The 19,349-nt window shown below is 43.6% G+C and overlaps 1 protein-coding gene across 1 annotated transcript; it reads right to left on the bottom strand.

Annotated features, from left to right (window-relative positions):
* Positions 1–5,875: 5,875 nt before the first annotated feature.
* On the bottom strand, positions 5,876–18,416 carry ankrd52a (ankyrin repeat domain 52a). The gene is made up of 28 exons (XM_030119710.1): positions 18,243–18,416; positions 17,636–17,719; positions 17,022–17,100; positions 16,504–16,574; positions 15,759–15,959; positions 15,584–15,671; positions 15,186–15,328; positions 14,799–15,011; positions 14,596–14,674; positions 14,377–14,491; positions 13,396–13,478; positions 13,192–13,309; positions 13,036–13,104; positions 12,800–12,940; positions 12,134–12,196; positions 11,911–12,022; positions 11,603–11,674; positions 11,317–11,518; positions 11,140–11,227; positions 10,916–11,033; positions 10,458–10,677; positions 10,262–10,349; positions 10,045–10,128; positions 8,832–8,977; positions 8,564–8,646; positions 8,336–8,418; positions 8,108–8,199; positions 5,876–7,458 (listed from the first exon to the last, which is right to left on the bottom strand). The coding sequence occupies exons 1-28, from the start codon at positions 18,267–18,269 to the stop codon at positions 7,187–7,189; spliced, it is 3,234 nt and encodes a 1,077-aa protein (XP_029975570.1). The 5' UTR covers positions 18,270–18,416; the 3' UTR covers positions 5,876–7,186.
* Positions 18,417–19,349: the final 933 nt, after the last annotated feature.

The following is a 19,349-nucleotide window of genomic DNA, read 5'->3' as shown; positions in this document are numbered from 1 at the left end:
CTCACACACTCCACGATCAAACGCCACCTCTCTGAACACAAACAGGAGGACCCCTTGAAATCCTTCATTTGCTACAGATGAGTGACTTTTGGTGTTAACAAAAAAGGGCATATTAAATTATATTTCTTTCCAACTGAGGAAGCAATGATAAACAAAAGGTTATTGCACTTTTTTTATCTTTTGTCTATTTCAAACGAGGTCAGCTTTAGAGAGAGAGAGAGAAAGAGAGAGAGAGAGAAGATGATTCATGCCTTAATGTCATAGTAAGACAACAAATGTTACGTCACTTCTATAATATGATCACACGGTTATTAACACTGCACACAGCTACTACTGCAACCCTACTTGTAGTCAGCCTAACCCTAAATAACACAAAACAATCTCCACAATCAATTTGCAACACAGTCACAACAAACAGCTCATCTAAGTTTGATGTTGAACGCGAGGTACCGCAACTTGGTTCTGCACTGCGAAGTCACGAATCACCCATGAATAAATAACCGGGAGTCGAGAGGAACGATCAGAAGCGGCTCTGAAACTCCAGACAATGCTCGTTCTACAGTTCATGTGTTTACTGACAATCAAGCCTCGTGTTTTCTGCACTCAGGATGCTTTTTTTTTTCTCACCCCCCCCCCCCCCCCCCCCCCCCCCCCCCCCCCCCCCCCCCCCCGCTCACGTCGTTGCCTAATTTTGGTCTGTAGGCTCCTTTGCTTCGTGCTGTTGGGAGAGCCAACCGAGCCCCGAGGTGCCTTCTTTGGATTTGTGCTTTCGTAATATTGATCCCTCCCCCCCCCATCCTCATCCACTCAATCTTTAATGCGCCCCGAATCGCATCGCGGATGTGCAATTTACTCTGCCACCCAGAAGGAGCACTCTGGAGATACATAGCGAAATCCAGACTGATGCAGAAGGAGATATTTAGGCTTTTTTTTTTTTTTTTTAATTCTTCTCTATTTCAACTCAAATCACACAGGATTGGGGAAAGAAAAAAAAATAAAAAATTAAAAACAAAAACCGCCCACACAGAATATGAGCCCATCTACTGTAGCCATGTATGTTCAGTGTAATTTCTTTTTCCCATTATAAGGCTTCTGGGAAATACAAATGGAAGACCGTACCTTTCGGTAGTAACAAATAAAAGGCACCATGCCACCACTGTGCTTGATATTACACAGGTCCTATTGGTGGGGGGAAAATTAATAACCAAGCGCTCAGGCAGGGAAGGTGGTCAAACTAGCGTTAGTCGTACAGAAAAAAAAAAGTATTGTTTTCACTTAACAGAGGTAAAGTTTTCGAGCTACCTTCATTTCCCACCTTGACCCAGACTGTACCCTTCACAATACATGACTCGCACTAGATAACAGACTCGTCTGCTGATTGTGAGGATGAGAAAATCATCGAAACAGGGCAACTTTGCTTATTCTGTCCAAAAGAATTAAAAAAAAAAAGAAAAAAAAAAAAAAGAAAAAAGGAAGGGGTGGGGAGGCTTGTGCACGTTAAGAGTGGGCATGCGATTGCTGAGAAGGTATACACACACAATTAAGGGAAATGTACACAACTGGCATCAGGGAAAAGGAGATGAGATCAGAGGATCGATCACACAAAAGATCAGCGATGAGGTAAAACTGCAGGTCCAATAAAAAGTACAAGGTGCATTTCTGCCCCTTCGTCAGGTAGGAAACACGAGACGTCTGCCGACACGGATCACACACTTCCTGCGTAGATACATCTGATTTAGGCTGGTTTAAGCAGAATTACACTACCCACGACAAGATCTCAACTCTTTGTTAGCATAGCTGTACATGCAACGGCTTTCAGTTTGAACTCTTATTTTTTTTTTTTTAAATCTTCTTCTTGAGGTACACTGCTTTTGTCCCAAGTGTCATTTGGCTCTGGATAACAGAGAAGCCTAAGCTGATTGTTACGAGTGAATTCTGAATTCATTCATTCACAGTGGAAAATATGGCGATATCCCAACCTCTCAGAACAATCTCTGCACCGTGGCAACCTCCAGCTATGTGCTACCTCGATTTATTTGTGTGCTTCTGGACACCTCGAAGATGTCTGTAAGACTAAAAAAAACCCCAAAATAAATAAAAATTAAAAATTGCCAATTTTAATAAGCGATCCAACCCAGTAGCATAACTCTACAGGTGATGCAACTTAACAGGTACTGCCAGGTGTCGTTTTCTTTTTCAGCTTTTTAAGGCAAAAGGCTCAACAGTGGATCAGAGAGTTGAATTGAAATTTGCCATTTACTACTTCAAGTAAGAACCGAGACATCCGTTGAGGCAAATCAATTCCATACCGTATACACCATGCTTTGTTTTGGACATCAAAATCTTTTTTTTTTTTTTGTTTGTTTGTTTTCTCTTGTAACACGCGCACGCACACACACATTATAAACCGTCTTATTAAACACACAAACCTCGGGATTGCTTTGCCAATACCAAAGGGACTAACTATATGCTTCAAAAATGTCCAATTATAAAATAGACTTCTACTAACACCAATTTTTTTTCCTCTCTTTTAAACAGAATACTTGGATTTAAGTAATAGTATCCCATGCAAATATTTAGTATATACTTTTCCTTTGACAAGTATAACTGGTGAAAAGACATGCAGCTCCAAACACAAAAACTGTAATAATCCTGCCTAAGACTGAGTATGTTACTGACCATGGAAATATGATTTATGTCTAAAGGCAAATCAAGGTTTCTATGGCACTAAATGGGTGTAGCTTAGGTGCATTTTTGTCAAATATAGGCTATTTGCGAGAATGCGTGATCGTATCTACTGTAGACCTTTTTTGTCCCTCTTGTTTTACTGTACTGTAAGGCAATCTCAATGGAATGGATGAACATGAGTGTTAATTTCATCTGAACTCCTGTCCTCGGTTTACCTTGTAGGCTACACTCCACACGCCTGTATATATACACACACACTCATGTATACACACATACGCAGAGAGAAAGAAAAAGTGATATTTCACGACAGCAGGCCTAAACGCCCCCCAAAGAATTTAAACATATCCAGACCTTCGATGCAGGAAGACTACTACACATACTGTATAATATGCAGAGAATTATTTTAACTACATGCTACCTGTATAATCGTATCTATATGCAAGACAAATGAAGAGCAACAGCTTAAAGTCAGGAGAAAAAGGAAATTGCCCCGCTCTAAACTGACCCGACATTCATTTCAGTCAGAGAAAATTCATGGCTCAGATTTGATGGTCAGACTGTAAACTGCGTTAACATATGCATAAATCCATTGCTGCTTTACTATGAGGGGGGGGTTCCTCTACCCCTCCAAACCCACCCCCCCTTGTCTCTCTCAACACGTTTTGGCAAACAGGCCTTATTTGTGACCAAAGATTATGACATCTAACCCGCATTTAAATCTTCCATTGGCATTTATGCTATGATTTACTGAATTGGCCTAAATGGATGGCAGTGCAATATTTGTGCTGCACACATTTACACACGCGCTATTGCTACAATTGGACCTTTCATTGCTTTCCATTTCTGACTCCAGATATATTATATATGCGCCATTTCTTTTTTTTTTATTATTATTATTTAATTTTTGCTATATCAAAATTGTAATCTAGCTCCATGCACAATCACTCAGTTATCACTGGTACACACACACACACACACACACGCACGCACGCACGCAAAAAAAAAAAAAAGCATGTATAAGAATACTGTGATACAACAAAAGGATTCAGTTGCAACTAGTGTAGTTGCTGCAAAGGGGCAATGGCTCCGTTTACTGGTCAGATAAAGACATCACAAGAGCAAAAAAGATTCCCTGCCTGAACAGGCTGGCCTGACAGCACCTACAGATGGCAGAGAGAGAGAGTGAGTGTGTGTGTGTGTGTGTGTGTAGAGGATGTTGAAGAGCCTGCCTGAGGTGTCTGTTGAATCACTGGGCTGACTACAAGTGACGGAGGCCGGAGTCTGTCTTGTTAACAGTAGGCTGGGTAAAGTAACCTTGTCACTTTGCCGGGCTGCCCGCCCAGAAACACACAACGCCAACGACTCGGCGGGCAGTGCGCACCGCCCCCAAGTTCTCAGAGACACTTTGAAAAAGAAATAATGCATCGTTAGAGTACAATTTTGTTGCAGCCGTTTTGCTCGTCTTTTCGCGACCCTTCCTTCCCGTCATTCAGCAGCAACACACATGCATGTAAACATAAGTACATACATTACATCTGCTCTATTTTGCACACTTTGAACCTGAATGTACTAAAGTGCGTGCTTGACTATCTAATTAAGTGCTGTGGGATCAGGGTTAAAAAGTAAATAAATTATGGAACATCCCATCAAAAAAGAAAAAAAGAAATGAAAAAAAAAAAAAAAAAAAAAACCCACACCTGGACATAAAGTCATCCTGCCAAGTTTTGATCGAATTAACAAATTCTGTCTGCTGCTTCAGCACATATCCTGAGATTACAAAAACGTATGTACCTAACCCCAGCATCAATATCATGTTGGTTCTCTTGAAAATTATGGGTTGATCAGGAGAACACAAGCAGGGGGAAAAAAACCAATTTGCTCCACTTCTGTTGATCAGTCATGGAGACCCGATGAAATGCGGCTACAAATCTACACCAACTCATAGAAATCAGTCAATTTTTTAAAATTCGAGTTGAATATGTAAAAAAAAAAAAAATTTTGAAGGGGTACTTAATGACACAGCCTAGTCTAGGTCCTCATCTCTCGTCCAGTCTACTAACGTGTGCAATTGTGCCACTTCATTACCAGTGGATATGAAGTTTATCACGCCAATGAAAACAATCTGACTCAGTGTAATTCAACCACCAGCGGATGGTGTCAAAAAAATCAACAACAAAATAGCATAGATATAACATCTAAAAGTGACAAACAGCTCTAGTGGTCCGATACAATCATCTTTAGTATGCTTAGTACCAGAAAATGGGATGAGGAGGAAAAAAAAAAAAAAAAAAAAAAAAAAAAAAAACCCACCAAAAAGCACATATTTGGATTTCTGCTATTCCTGAAATCTAAACGACAGGTATTGGCCTAAGCAAAGATCCCTCCACTTTTCCTCTTAGCCCTATTTGATTCTATCAGGGACATCGAGTCCCTGTCCGTTAGTGACGCCGGGGCATGAAGATACGCCGGGCAGTTCTTCTTAACCCCCCCCCCTTTCCCTCCCCCCTCCCCACTAGATACTGTGGTTCAACGCTGTTGCTCTCGAATGAGTGGAAACGTTAATCAGTCTCAGGGCTCGTCGCACTCTGCCATCAAGCAATCCAACTGAAATGATGTGTTACGGAAGGCATGGGTCAAAAGGCATTTCATGAGATGCCATAAAGGCAATCCAGTGCATTTGAGTTGACACTGACAGTAAAATGCCCGGCACACACAGAGCCATTCGTTTAGTCTTTAGGTAATTTTGTCATGAAATCATAGAAAAAGAAAACGAAAATGAAATTAAAACACATTCTAGGGAAACAAAAGCCCTTGTGACAGTGATTGTCTATTCAATAACGCTAAAGAAAAAAAAAAAAAAAAAAAAAAAGGCCAAAAGAAAATATTGCTTGAAAACTGCCCAATAAAAATAGCAGACAATACTCTTCATCTGTTCGAATGGATCCGAGCTCTAAGCTATCGAGACGCTTAAGACTAGTTCACCGGCTCCAGGAAACGCTCCTGTAGTGAGAGAGCTTTTTTAAAAAAACCACGATGCCGACGGCCGGTTCGACTTCAACAGAACACAAAATAACAAAAACAGACCCCAGGAAAAAAAAAAAAAAAAGTTCTTAGTGCCTAAAAACCAGAACTGATTGCTCTCTTTCAATAGTCAGGCCATTCGAATTCAGTTATATATTTTTTTTTCCTCCAAAAAACACTGTTAAAGAGATGGGAAATAAATTGAAATGGCTTGTTCATTTATGTGCTCAGATATATGATGCTTCGATGAGGTGTTGTTGGCAGATATTACTAGTAAAGCCTTCATCTAGAAATAAACAAGGCCTCAGTCAGTCACTATCCTACAGTAGTTCTCTAGTCCTACAAAAAGAGAACATTAGGCCTACGGACCCTGGGTGAAGATGAAGCAGCTGCTAAACGAGTTGACGAGGTATATCAAGATCTATTGTCTTTCTCTATACAGTACAGTTCATCTCAAATAAATAATTTATAGCCATAGTAGTGTTGATCAACTTTGGTCATAACTTATATGCTTAGAAACATTCTAGCTTAACAAACACTTATTTAGCATCTTTAAAAAAATGAAGTCGGCGTTAGGAAACAAGTCGATGTTACAACGCAGACCCGAACATGGCTCTCCTTTGGAAGGAGACATGCTAATGTATTCAGCAGCATTACCAAATTATCTCAGAATGCCAAACAATTCTAGGCCGTACATTTTAAGTACACTATGGAATTAACATCTTTGTGACCCTTTTCCAAATTTCAGATTGTACTGTAGTACACAAGCATTGCACTCTTTCGCAAAGAAATTCAGATTATTATTTTTTTTTTTCCCTTGTGTGGTTCCTTCATAAAAATCTAGGCTAAACGGACGATTAAAAACAGAAAAAAAAAAAGAAAAGAAAAAAAAAATTATAATAATCATCAAAAAAACAAGCAAAGAAAAACTCTTTGATCATTCTTTTGGGAAGGCAGTATGTTCCTCTACAAGGTCACCACAACTAATTCGACGTGATATGACTTTTATACTGAATGATATGGAGAGAAAAGACAGCTGAGGTTACAGACGCTTCCATGCTCTTAGATGTTGGTTATATAATAACGTGGACATGGTTTTAAAGGGTTAAATGGTTTAGAGATGGCCAGATTGCTAAGTGGTTGTTTTTGAATGCCACACTTCATCTGAGTGACCTTGTAGAGCAGTCTGCCTCTACGTATTAAGCACTACCAGGAGATGGAGGAATGGGATCTAATTGCATATTAGGTTTGACTGCACCTCAAGAGAAGACCAAACACTCACACACACACACGCACACACGCACACACACAGAGACACACACACACGCACGCACAAACACATACATACACAGAAAACAGACATGTGGGGTGGGTGCTCTCCTGGTCCTCTGGGCCATGTTAAAGGGAGTCGCCCCCTGGTGGTGATGATGGTGATAGCAGCTGACTGAGGTGGGGGGGTTTTGGTGGTCGCCAGACCTCACTCAGACAGACACCCGTCCAGGCCGACCGGTGCGCCGTGACGGTCTTTGACGTAGCCGTTGTGGAGGCCGTTGCTGGGCAGGGGGGCGCAGGCGGCCGTGATGCCGCAGTGCTTCAGCAAGTTGAGACCCGGAGAGGAGGAGACGGCGGGAGAGGAGCAGGAGCAGGAGGAAGGGTCCCGCTGGGGGAAAGGCTTCATGGTGGAGAGGATCAGAGCCAGGCAGTCAGCCACGTCCTTGTTGGGAGCACAGGCCAGAGCTGGGGTGTGTCCTGCAGCACATCAACACAGCCACGTTAGGGTTTTTTCTTTTTCTTTTTTTGAATTACTGTCTTTTATTCTGGTAACATGATGTTCATCACTCCGGATGCTGGGATGTAAATTTACCAAGCCTTACGGCTGACTTTTCATTGCGAGTCATTATGATGTTTTTTATTCCAGAGGTCTGACTTGTGACCAAATGATGGATTAATCCATAAAAATCTGAATAAAATGTTGCCATCGATACTATAAATGCTGAGAATTTATTAAAATCTATTAACCTCAAAAACAGCTCAAATCCGTTTTCAAAATTCTCATTGCTGCTATTTTCAGAATAAAATCACTCTTGATGCTCAGCAAATGGCACAAAAACAAAGTTACTGAATGACTGATGACCAGATGGAATCACAGAGCTTCGACTGTGAGAAACTTCCTAATTAACACAAACGTTGCTCTGTCTGATTTAGGTAACCATCTATTAAACAGAAAATATCATACAACTCACAATTATAATTTGCTATCTGGGTCAAAAATGAATTTGTATAAAGATATAATCCTCATTTTCAGATAAACTTAATAACATAATGTGCTTCTGTATTAATAAGATCACATGCTGAAAGATTGAATAACGCGAGTAAACAGACATGAGGACAGTCTGACCTTCCTCGTCCACAGCCAGCACTGTGGCTCCTCTACTCAGCAGTGCCTGCACCACCGTAGCCAGACCGTTACGTGCTGCGAGATGGAGGGGCCTGGAGGAGAGGGGGAGAGAGAGGGAGGGAGGGAGAGAGGGAGGGAGGGAGAGTGTAAGAGAGAACTCCAGAACAAGAAAAACAGAAAGAATAAAACAGGTTTGGACAGCAGACCGCAGTGTTACTGTCTTCTTACATTTGCAGAGCACTGTTGGTGGCGTTTATGAGAGTGGGGCTGTGGATTTCACCCAGAATCAGCAGGGCACACATCTCATGGGCCTGAGGTGAAAATCAAACGAGTAGAATCAGTGAGCGTGGAGAGATGCAGGTAAAGCAGTCCAGCTTATCATGCACGGAAACATCCTCGTGTTCTGGCGCTCGGTGGAGCTCTGACTGTAGGATGGAGTCAATCAGCGGTGTGTACCTTGCTGCAGGCCAAGTGTAGGGCAGTGTTCCTGTTCTCATCCAGCAGTGTCAGGTCAGCCTTGGCCCGGTGAAGGAGGATGGCTGCACCACAACAACAGAACGCAAAGACCGTTACTCGACATGAAGACAAACCTGACCATCAAAGTCAGAGGAAGTGTAGATGTGGAGTCAGGAAGCCTCCGCTTGGCTTTTATGTATCTGCTAATTTAAAACTCTAAATGTTTTTTTGATGAAAGCCGTTGGTCCCGGAGATGTGGAAGACTCACCCACAGTGCCACTGTGTCCCTTGTCGGCAGCCACCATCAGGGCAGAGCGTCCACTTTTGTCCACTGCGTTGATGTCTGCCCCGTGGCGAAGCACCAGCTGAAGTCCTGCGACATCTTCATCGAACGCAGCAGCATGCAGTGGGGTCCTGCGGACACAGGGGGGAGTGTTTCACCTGCTTCAGCTGCACGTTGGCGTCGCCCGTTAATTAGTGGCACTGTCCATGTGCATAACTCAACAACTCAACCCAACATAATTCACTGGAAGAGGTGAAACATCAGCAGCATTCACTGCTGCGTCAATGAATAACATGCCAAAAAACAATGAGGATTTAAATGACCAACAGTTTTACTTCTCTATAAAATGCTCTTTTGGATTAATAAAATTTCTGACTTTCTGCCAAATAAATCTGCACAAAGCTCCTTGAGCTGAATTCTGTTAGCACGCTCGCCTGTGCCAACTTCCTTTAACGACAACATTCACTAATAAGTTCTGATGTTCCATGTCAGATATTTTACTTTGCTTCTTTTGTGTAACAATCCATCTTTTATCCACAGATGCTGAAAACAATGCTGGCGTCTGGAAGATTGTTGTCGATTTTTGGGTATTTCTTATGAAAATTCTTCCTTATTGTCTTTTCAGTACAGTTTAACTGGTGTCTTTAGATTGGCTATAAGGCAGCAGATGAATAAGGTTTAAATATATGCGTCACAAAATATGCAAATTCTGAAAATGTTGATAAAACTGTGGAAAAACTCATTCCCCCGACTCACAGTAGGTGCTTTAATACTGCTTTCTAAATGCATCTGTTAATGTCAAAATTTTATTGTTTTGGGAGTTTCAGTTAATTAGGACCATTATCATGTTGAGAATACAACTCATTAAAACATACCGAGTTTTAAGCTTTTTAACAACACAGGTGAGCCTTGTTGAAAACCGTCCTTTAAAAAAAAAAAAACCCACTGAGCGCACATACTGAGCGGTGACTGCTGCTTTGACAATAAACAGCAACACATGGTGGAAAAACAATGAGGTCGAGCTGCGATCGTGAATTAAATCGCTTCTGAGATGCTTTCAGGCAAACTGTCCCAGAGTAACATGCATCATTACGACAATATCAACTAGAATGCCATACAAATTCTTCTTTATTGACAAGTTTATTCTCCTCGTGGTTTCAGGCCGAAACATGAATGGCGTGTTTTGTTTTGGCCTCACCTTCCTTTGGCATCTCTGGTGTTAATCATGTGGACCCCAGCAGATTCCAGCAGTCTCTCTGCAGCACCGCTGTGGCCATTCATCCTGCGAGCAAGAACAGCAAGTCAGTGAAATAATGACCGCCGCTAAACCTGCACAGTGGAGTTCATCGGTACCGGGGTTTAGTTTTTGACACTCGGATGCGTCAGACAGGAGCAGATGCGGAGTTAATACTCACAGAGCACAGTGCAGGGGGGTGAAAGGGTTTCCCTCTTCATGGATAAATGTTTTAAATTCAAGTAAAACCTCCAAACAGTCTTCATGCCCTGAGAACAAACACACACGGCGTTACAAACGAATGACGCTGCTGAGATTAATTTGCCACATTTGGCTTTTGGGGATTAGTCGTTTCCAGTCGATCGAACAGAACGAACCTTTGTAAGCAGCCCAGTGTAATGGGGTGTATTGTTTGTTGTCCAGCAATTTATCTTGTGGGTCTGCAGCCATGGCGGCCTGCACCAGACTGGCCAGGATCTCCGTGTGGCCTCTGGATGCGGCGTAGTGCAGCGGTGTCCTACCCTGGGTGTCCCGACATAAAGCAGACGCTTTGTGCTCCAGCAGGGCCGTCACACAGTCGTCATGGCCCAACACCGCCTGCGAGCAGAGCAGCGGGGACGAATGACAAAAGAAAACATATTGAGACAAAGCACAGTAGTTGAAAACACGGTTTTATGTTTTAGTACCGGATGCCATTGCATAGTGAGTTCTGAAGTTTAATGTTTAGTCCAATTCGGGTGTAGAATGTAGAGAGATCAGATACCCGAGACGACACCAGCGCTGTTATACTGGGCAATAATAAACTACAACACCACTTCAGTGTTTTTCGACCTACCCCTCTGTGCAAAGCTGTGCTGCCCCTCTTGTCCTTGGCATCTGGCAAGGCACCCTTCTCCAGCAGGTAGTGCACACAGTCTGTGTGACCTCCGAGAACAGCCAACATTAGAGGGGTCCTGGAGAAGAGACGGTGAACTTAATCCACATGTTCAGTGGTTAAATTGGCTTTAAACGCAACGATTTTTATTAAAAACTGAATTAGCAAACTAGCCAACAACTCACTGTCCAAATTTGTCAGCCACGTTGGGGAGATCCCCCTCCTCCCCGTAATCGATCATCATGGGCAGACAGTCCGAGTGGCCGTTGGCAGCTGCGGCGAAACCATCAATGAAATAAGAACATGCACGCTCTTTGACCTTGAACTGACCCTGAAGCTCTCCGACTTTAAGAGCGGCGTACCTGCAACATGAATGGGCGTCCACATGAGATGGTTGTCGTTGAGCAGACAGGAGGCCCCCTGAGCCAGAAGCACCTCCACGCAGCGGGCGTAGCCTTTCTGGGCGGCCAGGTAGAGCACGGAGCGGCCCGCTGCATCCTGCATGTCCACGTAGGCCGCGGTCTCCGTCAGCACGCGCAGTGCCTGCCAGTGACCCTTATCGGCCTGGGGAAGCAAAGAGGGGGGCGGTGAAAACTCTGCACGTGGTCGAGACTGGGGATTTACGGCGAGGGGCGGCAGATCACTCACAGCAAGATGGAGTGGACTGACTGGAATGCTGCTCTCTATGTCTCCTAGTGCATTAAATGACATCTCCAGGAGCTAAATGGACGATGACAGGGAGAAGAGGAAGAACTGAATTGAATATTTACACATTATTTCGAGTTCTAATCATTCTTCACTTTTTTTCTAAACTCAGCCACATGAAAACAAGAATTAAAAGCTGAAAACACTTGCTGATCGGCTTCGTCTCTGGCTGCTAATTTGGGTTTTCGGGAAACATTGTGACTGGAACTTGCCAAGTTGTCACGTTAAATCCAATTAAACAGAAAACTCACCAGCTCCAGGTTCTGCTTGTTGCCATGGTAAGCTGCATAATGAACGGCGCTGTAACCCTTTGAGTTGACCATCGATGGATCAGCACCATTGTCCAAAAGATGCTCCAAGCAGCTATTAAAGAAAGATGTGACAATTATGCCCAGTTATCGTTGTTTACTTGGAAATTTTTACTGATTTGGAGAAAATTGATTGTGGTTGGATAGAAATAAGAGAAAAACTCACAAGTATGACTCCTTCGCTTCATCCTCGTCATTCTGATGGTTCCCAGAAAAATGACGATCAACTCTGAAAAGAAGGTGAAATCCTCTTTCATTCAATGTTCATCATGTTCACGCTCCAAACATAAATCGCGTCTCCACCAACAGAAGAAAAAAAAAGGGCGACGGCCCTGAATGAGTAATGATTTGTACTCCAAGTCCTTCAGCCCTTCTGCACTGAAAAGATGTCTTTGATCACTTTATATATCATTATATAGTAATCCATGCTCCCAATTTGAATTTGACATTTTAACTACACAGAATTTTGATAAGCTAACTGTGCTTCAGCTGAACGAAACGGTGCGATGAGAGTGAATATGTGAAAACATGGCAGGCATGATTCTCACAACAAGGCTTAAGGTTGGTATAAGCTTTTCCTGGCTTTATGTTTTGAACTGAGAAAGAAAAGGTCTTTCGAGTTGTGGGTATTTATAGAACGTTATGTCACGATGTTACTGGTCCGGACCAATTAAGATCAAATTAGGCTGCAAGAAGACCCTGAACTAAATGAGTCTGACAACGGCTCTGCTGCTGGATGGATAGTCAGAGAAAATCCTAAAAACTGGACCCAGTTTTTTTCTTCTTCATCAGTGTTTATTGCCACAGACAGAGAGGGGAACACGATTCCTACCTGCTGAAGGCTTGGGAGGCAGCAGAGTAGTGCAGGGGAGTACAGCCTGTCTGGTCAGGCTCGTTGACCTCAGCGCCAGCGCTCACCAGGGTCACAGTGCACTGGTACCTCCCATTAGCAGCCGCATAGTGCAACGGTGTCCTTGAGGAAGCATCGCAAAGAGAAAGCATTCTTATTATTTATGCAAAAAAATAACTAAACAAAGAAACTGACAGATTCTGTGGAGATGAGCTCACCTTCCCATTATGTCCCTCTTATTCAAGTCAGTACCGCTACTTAAAAGCAAGTTCAGACATTCAACATTTCTGTGGAGACAAATAACGACCGTAAGATGAAATACCAGCAGCAACTCGTTTTAAGATGCAAGCGCCGGAGCAGACTGAGTGTCTCACCCTCCAGAGGCAGCAGCGTGTAGACAGGTCCTCCCAAAGTTGTCAGGGGTGTTTATGTCAAACCCAGCTGATAGTACATGCTCTTTACTCATAGATGAAACTATACTATACAGCTGACCTGCAGGGCGGGGGGAGAGCAGTCACAAGTCAGACTTTCTTCAAGTGCATATGGACACCGACACAGAAGACTCAAGTGATACGGACCTGAGGAGAGTAACTTGCGACAACAGTCTGAAAACCCGTACAGCACCGCTAAGTGCAAGGGGAACATTCCATGAATCCCACGTCTGAAAAGTGAAGACATGATCAAAGCCGTCAGAGATGCGGTTCCGTCTGTAAAGGCTAACTGAGGACGCATGATGTAAGGGAGAATCTGCTGCTGGGAATGGAGCGGACAGAAGGCGGGTGGGGTGAACTCTTCATCTGCCCGTGCTTGGCTTATACCGACAATACTCAGTGTGGTGTGTCGTCTTTCTTCACAGGCTCCAACTGGTTTGAGGTGCAGATGCATGTTATTTGTTGAGATAGGATGCAGATTAACTCAATTTGTGTTTGGATGTTTTTTGTTTTTTTTGTGTCTCTTTAAAAGCTTCAAACATGCCTGATGCATTTTCAACTCTTCTGTTTATGAGAAAACAATCATTCCTGTTATTGTTGCGTGATTAAAACACGTTTGTAAGTCCATCATGGCTGATAGGACCGCGTTTGTGACGCTCATAGCGAAGTGGAGAATACAACTCCTCCTCTATTTCTCTGCCTGGTAAAAACAGATGAGGCCGTTTTTACACTTCCAAAAAAAGAAGGTTCACACTTGGAGGATCCAATAGTCGCTATTCCAAAAGGTGGCAACGTTTCGTTGCACATTTTTAGAGTCGGTTCACTGTCGACTTGGGAGGATTTAAGTGTGCAATTTATTCATGACAACAGTAAAACTGAATGTTTTTATTTTAATTTCAATGTTTGTTTCCCTGTTCATTTTATGAAGAATCCATGTGTAGCTCTTCTTTTGTAAGTTTCTTTTGATTGCTCTGCAATCGTCAACATTTACAAATTCAAATTCACTTGAAAAAGTGTCTCACATCATCAGGGCTGCTGCATTAAAGCGTCTTTTTAATGCAGGGCTGCACTTTTTACAGCCTCTTGGAACACTTTAATATGACTAATGCCGCTTAAAGCTTCGGGTACCTGGCCGTGTCTGCTCCGTTGGTCATCAGAGTGCTGATCAGCAGTTCATGGCCGTACTTAGCAGCAACGTGGAGAGGAGTATTGCCATACTTATCCACACAATCAATTTCCCCACCTGATGGAGAGGCAGGAGCAGGAGTGAATCAAAGAGCCATTAGGGAGGAGGGGAAGAAACAAACATATTTTCCCAGCTCGGCGGGACGGCCCGGTCATCATTACCGTTTTGGATGAGGATCTGAGAGCGTGTGAAACGTCCGTGAATGGCTGCCATGTGCAGGGGGCTCTTCCCTTCTTTGCTCTGCAGAGGGTAGAAACACAGAACACCATGGCACCACTGCTTTCTTTTCCAGACTCAAATGAAGGTAAAGCAGCTATCGACAGCATACGTTTACTGTTACTGTAACAAATGGTTTATTCAGTACCTGCTGGTTGACATCTGCCCCATTGTTGACCAGCAACTCCAGACAGAGGGCACCGTTGGTGGAGACGGCAGCCAGGTGCAGAGGGGTGTAGCCACACTTGTTGGGCTGGTTAACGTTGGCTCCGTGGTTCACCAGCTCCGTAGCGACAGCCTCCTGCCCCATGTAGCAAGCCACATGAAGCGCAGTGTTTCCAAAGCCGTTGGGCTCGTCAATCTGCCGGGAAAAACGCAAAAATAACTCAAATCAGACTGCATCTTGGGCCTGGAATCTAAATCCAGAAGATTAGCTGCCGGTTTGATTTTAGATGCTCGAGAAGAACGACTTCTGCCTGGCACCATTAGCCAAACGCATAACAGAAAAGAGTAGTCCGGCTTGACTTTCGCTCACCTCTGCCCCCATCCTCAGTAGGTACTTTACAATTTCGATGTGACCACTCGCAGCAGCAGCATGGAGAGGCGTGTAGCCCTGCTTATCCTTGCAGCTCTTATCAGCACTGCGGGACACCAGCAACTTCACAACATCCACATGTCCTACAGGAGCCACAAAAAAAGAGACATTTTAATATGAAAAACAATCAACTATTCAAAGAATTGACAAACAGGGATTTGAGCCAGGGAGAGACAAAAATCGGTTCAGTCAGGGACTGTAGTGTCTTCTACCCCGACGAGTGACTGAATGTTACTGCTCCTTGTCTGACTCAACCACGAACAACAGGAGCTTTTACTGCGACGTGACAATGATGGCTTGTGGCGCACAGAATTGGCAAAAGAGTGACATTCGCTCACCCAAGTAAGCAGCACAATGGATAGGCTGTCTCTCCTTCTTATCGATGGCACTCAGGTTGGCCCCTTTGTTCAGCAGCAGCTTCACCATCTGCGAGACAAATTGACGATGTGAAGCAAAAGTTGAACATGTGATCTGAAATTTCAGCGTCTCTGTGAACGATCCTTCCAGCCTCACCTCCTGGAACCCACTCTGAGCTGCATGGTGCAGGGCAGTTCTGCCGGTGCGATCTGCCATGTTCAGGTTGCTCAGCTGGGTTAGCAGGGCCTCTGCGCAGCGCGTGGCTCGGTTGGCAGCAGCCACGTGCAGCGGCGTCTGCCAGAACTTGTCTCTTGCGTTCGCCTCGGCTCCGCGCCTCAGCAGCAGACCCACTGCCCTCTGAGGACAGGAAGCAAATCACCGGGGCTTTAAGCACAGAACTGCAGCTTGCTGCATTTCCACCTCTATTAAAGCAGCGTTTTGGGAAGTCAAACAGGTCCCATAATGCGTAACACATTTATGTTGTATTCCAGTTACCTTGGAGCTCTGTCTCCCTGATTTACACTGACATTATTTCTAGGCAAAACTAAGTTGCAGGACTTATAATAAAGAATTGCAAGCTGAAAACAGTATGTGCATGTCTAGCAAAGCTATTGTTTCAATACCTCGTTCTAAAATTACATACAAAAAATATTATGCCACATTTCAGTCACAAAATCACTGTATTTTTTTATAAAGGTGAACCCTGTAGCAGAGCTGTGAGCACCAGTCACTGTAATAGTTGAAAACTGCTAGACACCACGTGAATGTGGAGAAAACTGAACAGTAGATCAGTCTGGCCACGCAGGACTTTTAACTGTGCTCTGAAACGATATGTAACCCCAAGGTGCAAAGCAGCACTCGAACATGAAACCATCCAAATTAGAAAATACTTATTGCTTACTTCATTCCTGGAAGCAGCCGCTCTGTGCAACGGGGTCAACCATATATGGTCTTTAGCATTTACACTGGCACCTGGAAAAAAGGAAAGCCAAACATCAAAGAGGCATACATGTTGTGTGTTCCATGTTTCATTATTTTGAAGCCACGACCATAATGTCCCACTCATGCTGTGCTCATTACTCCCTGCATGCAAACGTCAATGCAGTGGGCTTCATAGTGTGCGCTAAATGATGAAAAACACTCTGTGGAAGACTCTTCCCCCCATTTAAGTGCAGCTACACCATTACTGTCATCTCATCTTTCATTTTTCATTCAGTAAAATGCAAGATGGTACCAGTTGGACACCACTTTTATTGATGCAATGAGGGATACTCTGAGTGCCACATATAGGGTATATAACTATGTAACGAGGGACACTCTATATAGGGACCTATGTTAAAAAAAAAAAATAATTAAATAATAAAAACTCTGGCACAGAAGTATGCGGTCAGCTGTCAGGAATGGCTGCAGCTCACTCACCTGATTCAATGAGGAGGTCCATTATATGGACGTCCCCCACACAGGCAGCAGCATGAAGTGGCGTACGGCGCTCTTGGTCCTGTGTGAGAAAATAACGTTTAACTGTATTTAAGGCTATTTTCTTTGTGATCAGGGCACATTTCACATCAAAGCAGAGCAATCACCACACACAAACATTTTTTGATTTTTTTTCTCTCCAATAATGTGTCCAGAATTTAAGGACTTTGTTTATTGTTGAATGCTATGATTTTGAGAGTTGTGACAGACTGGGGACCAGTCCAGGGTTAATCCCGACTTTCACTGCACTCTGTTGGCTCCAGCCAGTCTGGACAAAACTGGCACAGGAGGCAAGTGGATGAATTACGGTAATTATTTTATACAAATAGAGATCAAATGTGTACAGTTTTTTTGAACATACATTCTGATTTACATTTATGGTTGCCATTTTAAAGGCTGTCCAGGGCACAGCAGGTCTGACACTAGTGCTGATTCTGGCTCATTTACGATGCAACTAATCACTGCATAGCGCGCACACGCACACGCACACGCACACACACACACACACACACACACACACACACACACACATATACACGACCGTGTCTGAAACGTACCAGTGCATTGACATCCTCCTTTTTGTGCAATAATACTTGAACTTCTTCAGCATTACGATTGAAGATGGCCTGGACCAGAGGAGGCTGCAGGACAGAAATACCAGTCAGGCTACTGCTATGTAATGTTAAACCGGATCGACGGCTTGGATATGAACGCTTCCAGGGCTATTGTAATCGAGTGAAAATAGCAGTAATGCCATTAACTGTGCAGGAATGCGAGCAAAGACCCGATGCAAGCGCGAAATGTTCAGTTTTAATGCGCTTAGTGTCTGGGGCAGGACGTAACCAGGTGATACACCGAGCCCGGCTGAGGCCTACAGGCCGCTACGTCAGCTAAGCGATCGGCTAACAGAGCTGGCTCTGACCCAGGGCAGGGCCTCCGCCGGGGCTCCCACTTGACATGCACAAGCCGTGCATCGCTACAAACGGCTGGTATTACCATTACGATGCAGAAATACCCGTTAGTAAACATGCACCGGTTATTAGCAGAGGACGAAAACAAGCCCTCCATTGTAGAAGACGTATTAAGCTGCGCAGCACGGCGGCGCCGTCCCAGATATTAGACTGCGCCACTGCGCGAACACGGAGCGCTTTCTTTCAGCAGTACCTGGTCTGCAATGTTGAGTACTCCCATCTCCCAAACTCAGCCCGGACGGAGCTCCTTCATGAGGATAAAACTTCGAGGTATACTGCGGTGCGCTACTGTGTCTCAGACTACACCCATAGCTGATTGCGAGCAGAAATGCGGTCCGGTTCAGTAACTGTTGTTGTCTGTATCCAGTGTCTGGTCTGACGATACTGGCTACGACCGCTGTTGGTCCGCCTACAGGCGTGGCGGTGTGTTGGCGCCTCCTCGGGGGAAACGGCGACATCGCGTGGCAGAACTGTGTAACTGCAAACGAGTAAACAAGGATCAAATTACTTGCACAAGTACAGTTACGAAAAGTCGTCTGGAATCCCATCCAGGGATATTTAAAGACTTAAAAAAGCATTTAATACTATTAATAATAACATATTAATCAATAAATTAGAAAGGTTTGGATAAAGGAGACGGAGCTGAAATGTCTGAAAAGGTACATTGGGAACAGACAGCAGTTTATGCAGATAAATGATCACAAATCAACTCTGTTGAACGCTACCTGTGGGGTCCCGCAGGGGTCAGTGTTAGGGCCAAAATTATGCATTATATACATTAATGACTTATTTAGGGTGTCAGAGACAGTAAAGTTTATTTGCAGATGATACTAATATCTTTCGATATAGGGAAAATCTGCAGCAGCTTTTGGAGATGATCACGACAGAACAAAAAAATAAAAAATTGTGGTTTGACAGAAACAAACTGTCATGGTAAATGGAAGTTTGACGTGACACGTACAAAGTAACTTACAACCATTATTCATATTAGAAAAAAGAGAAATCAGGATTGTATATAATGTGGGATACAGAGTTATAAATAGATATATACACTTCTATCAACTACTGTACAGCTTTACATATTATGTGGCCAAGCATAATTATAGACTGAGTATATAGAGGCACACATACCGTAAATATGCAGCTATAGCCTATTACACAGATATACAATATAGAATCGATGTGAACTGACTGAATAACTGTGCAGGAGAGGAAATAAGTTCAAGGGGCTTAAATGAAATCCTCCCCATCAATGAACATCATTGTAAATAAGGCAAAAACAAAAAAGGTCAAGCAACAA

Source organism: Salarias fasciatus, chromosome 20 (genome assembly GCF_902148845.1).
Source record: "Salarias fasciatus chromosome 20, fSalaFa1.1, whole genome shotgun sequence".
Taxonomy (NCBI): domain Eukaryota; kingdom Metazoa; phylum Chordata; class Actinopteri; order Blenniiformes; family Blenniidae; genus Salarias; species Salarias fasciatus.
This window is presented reverse-complemented; position numbering and strand designations above follow the sequence as displayed.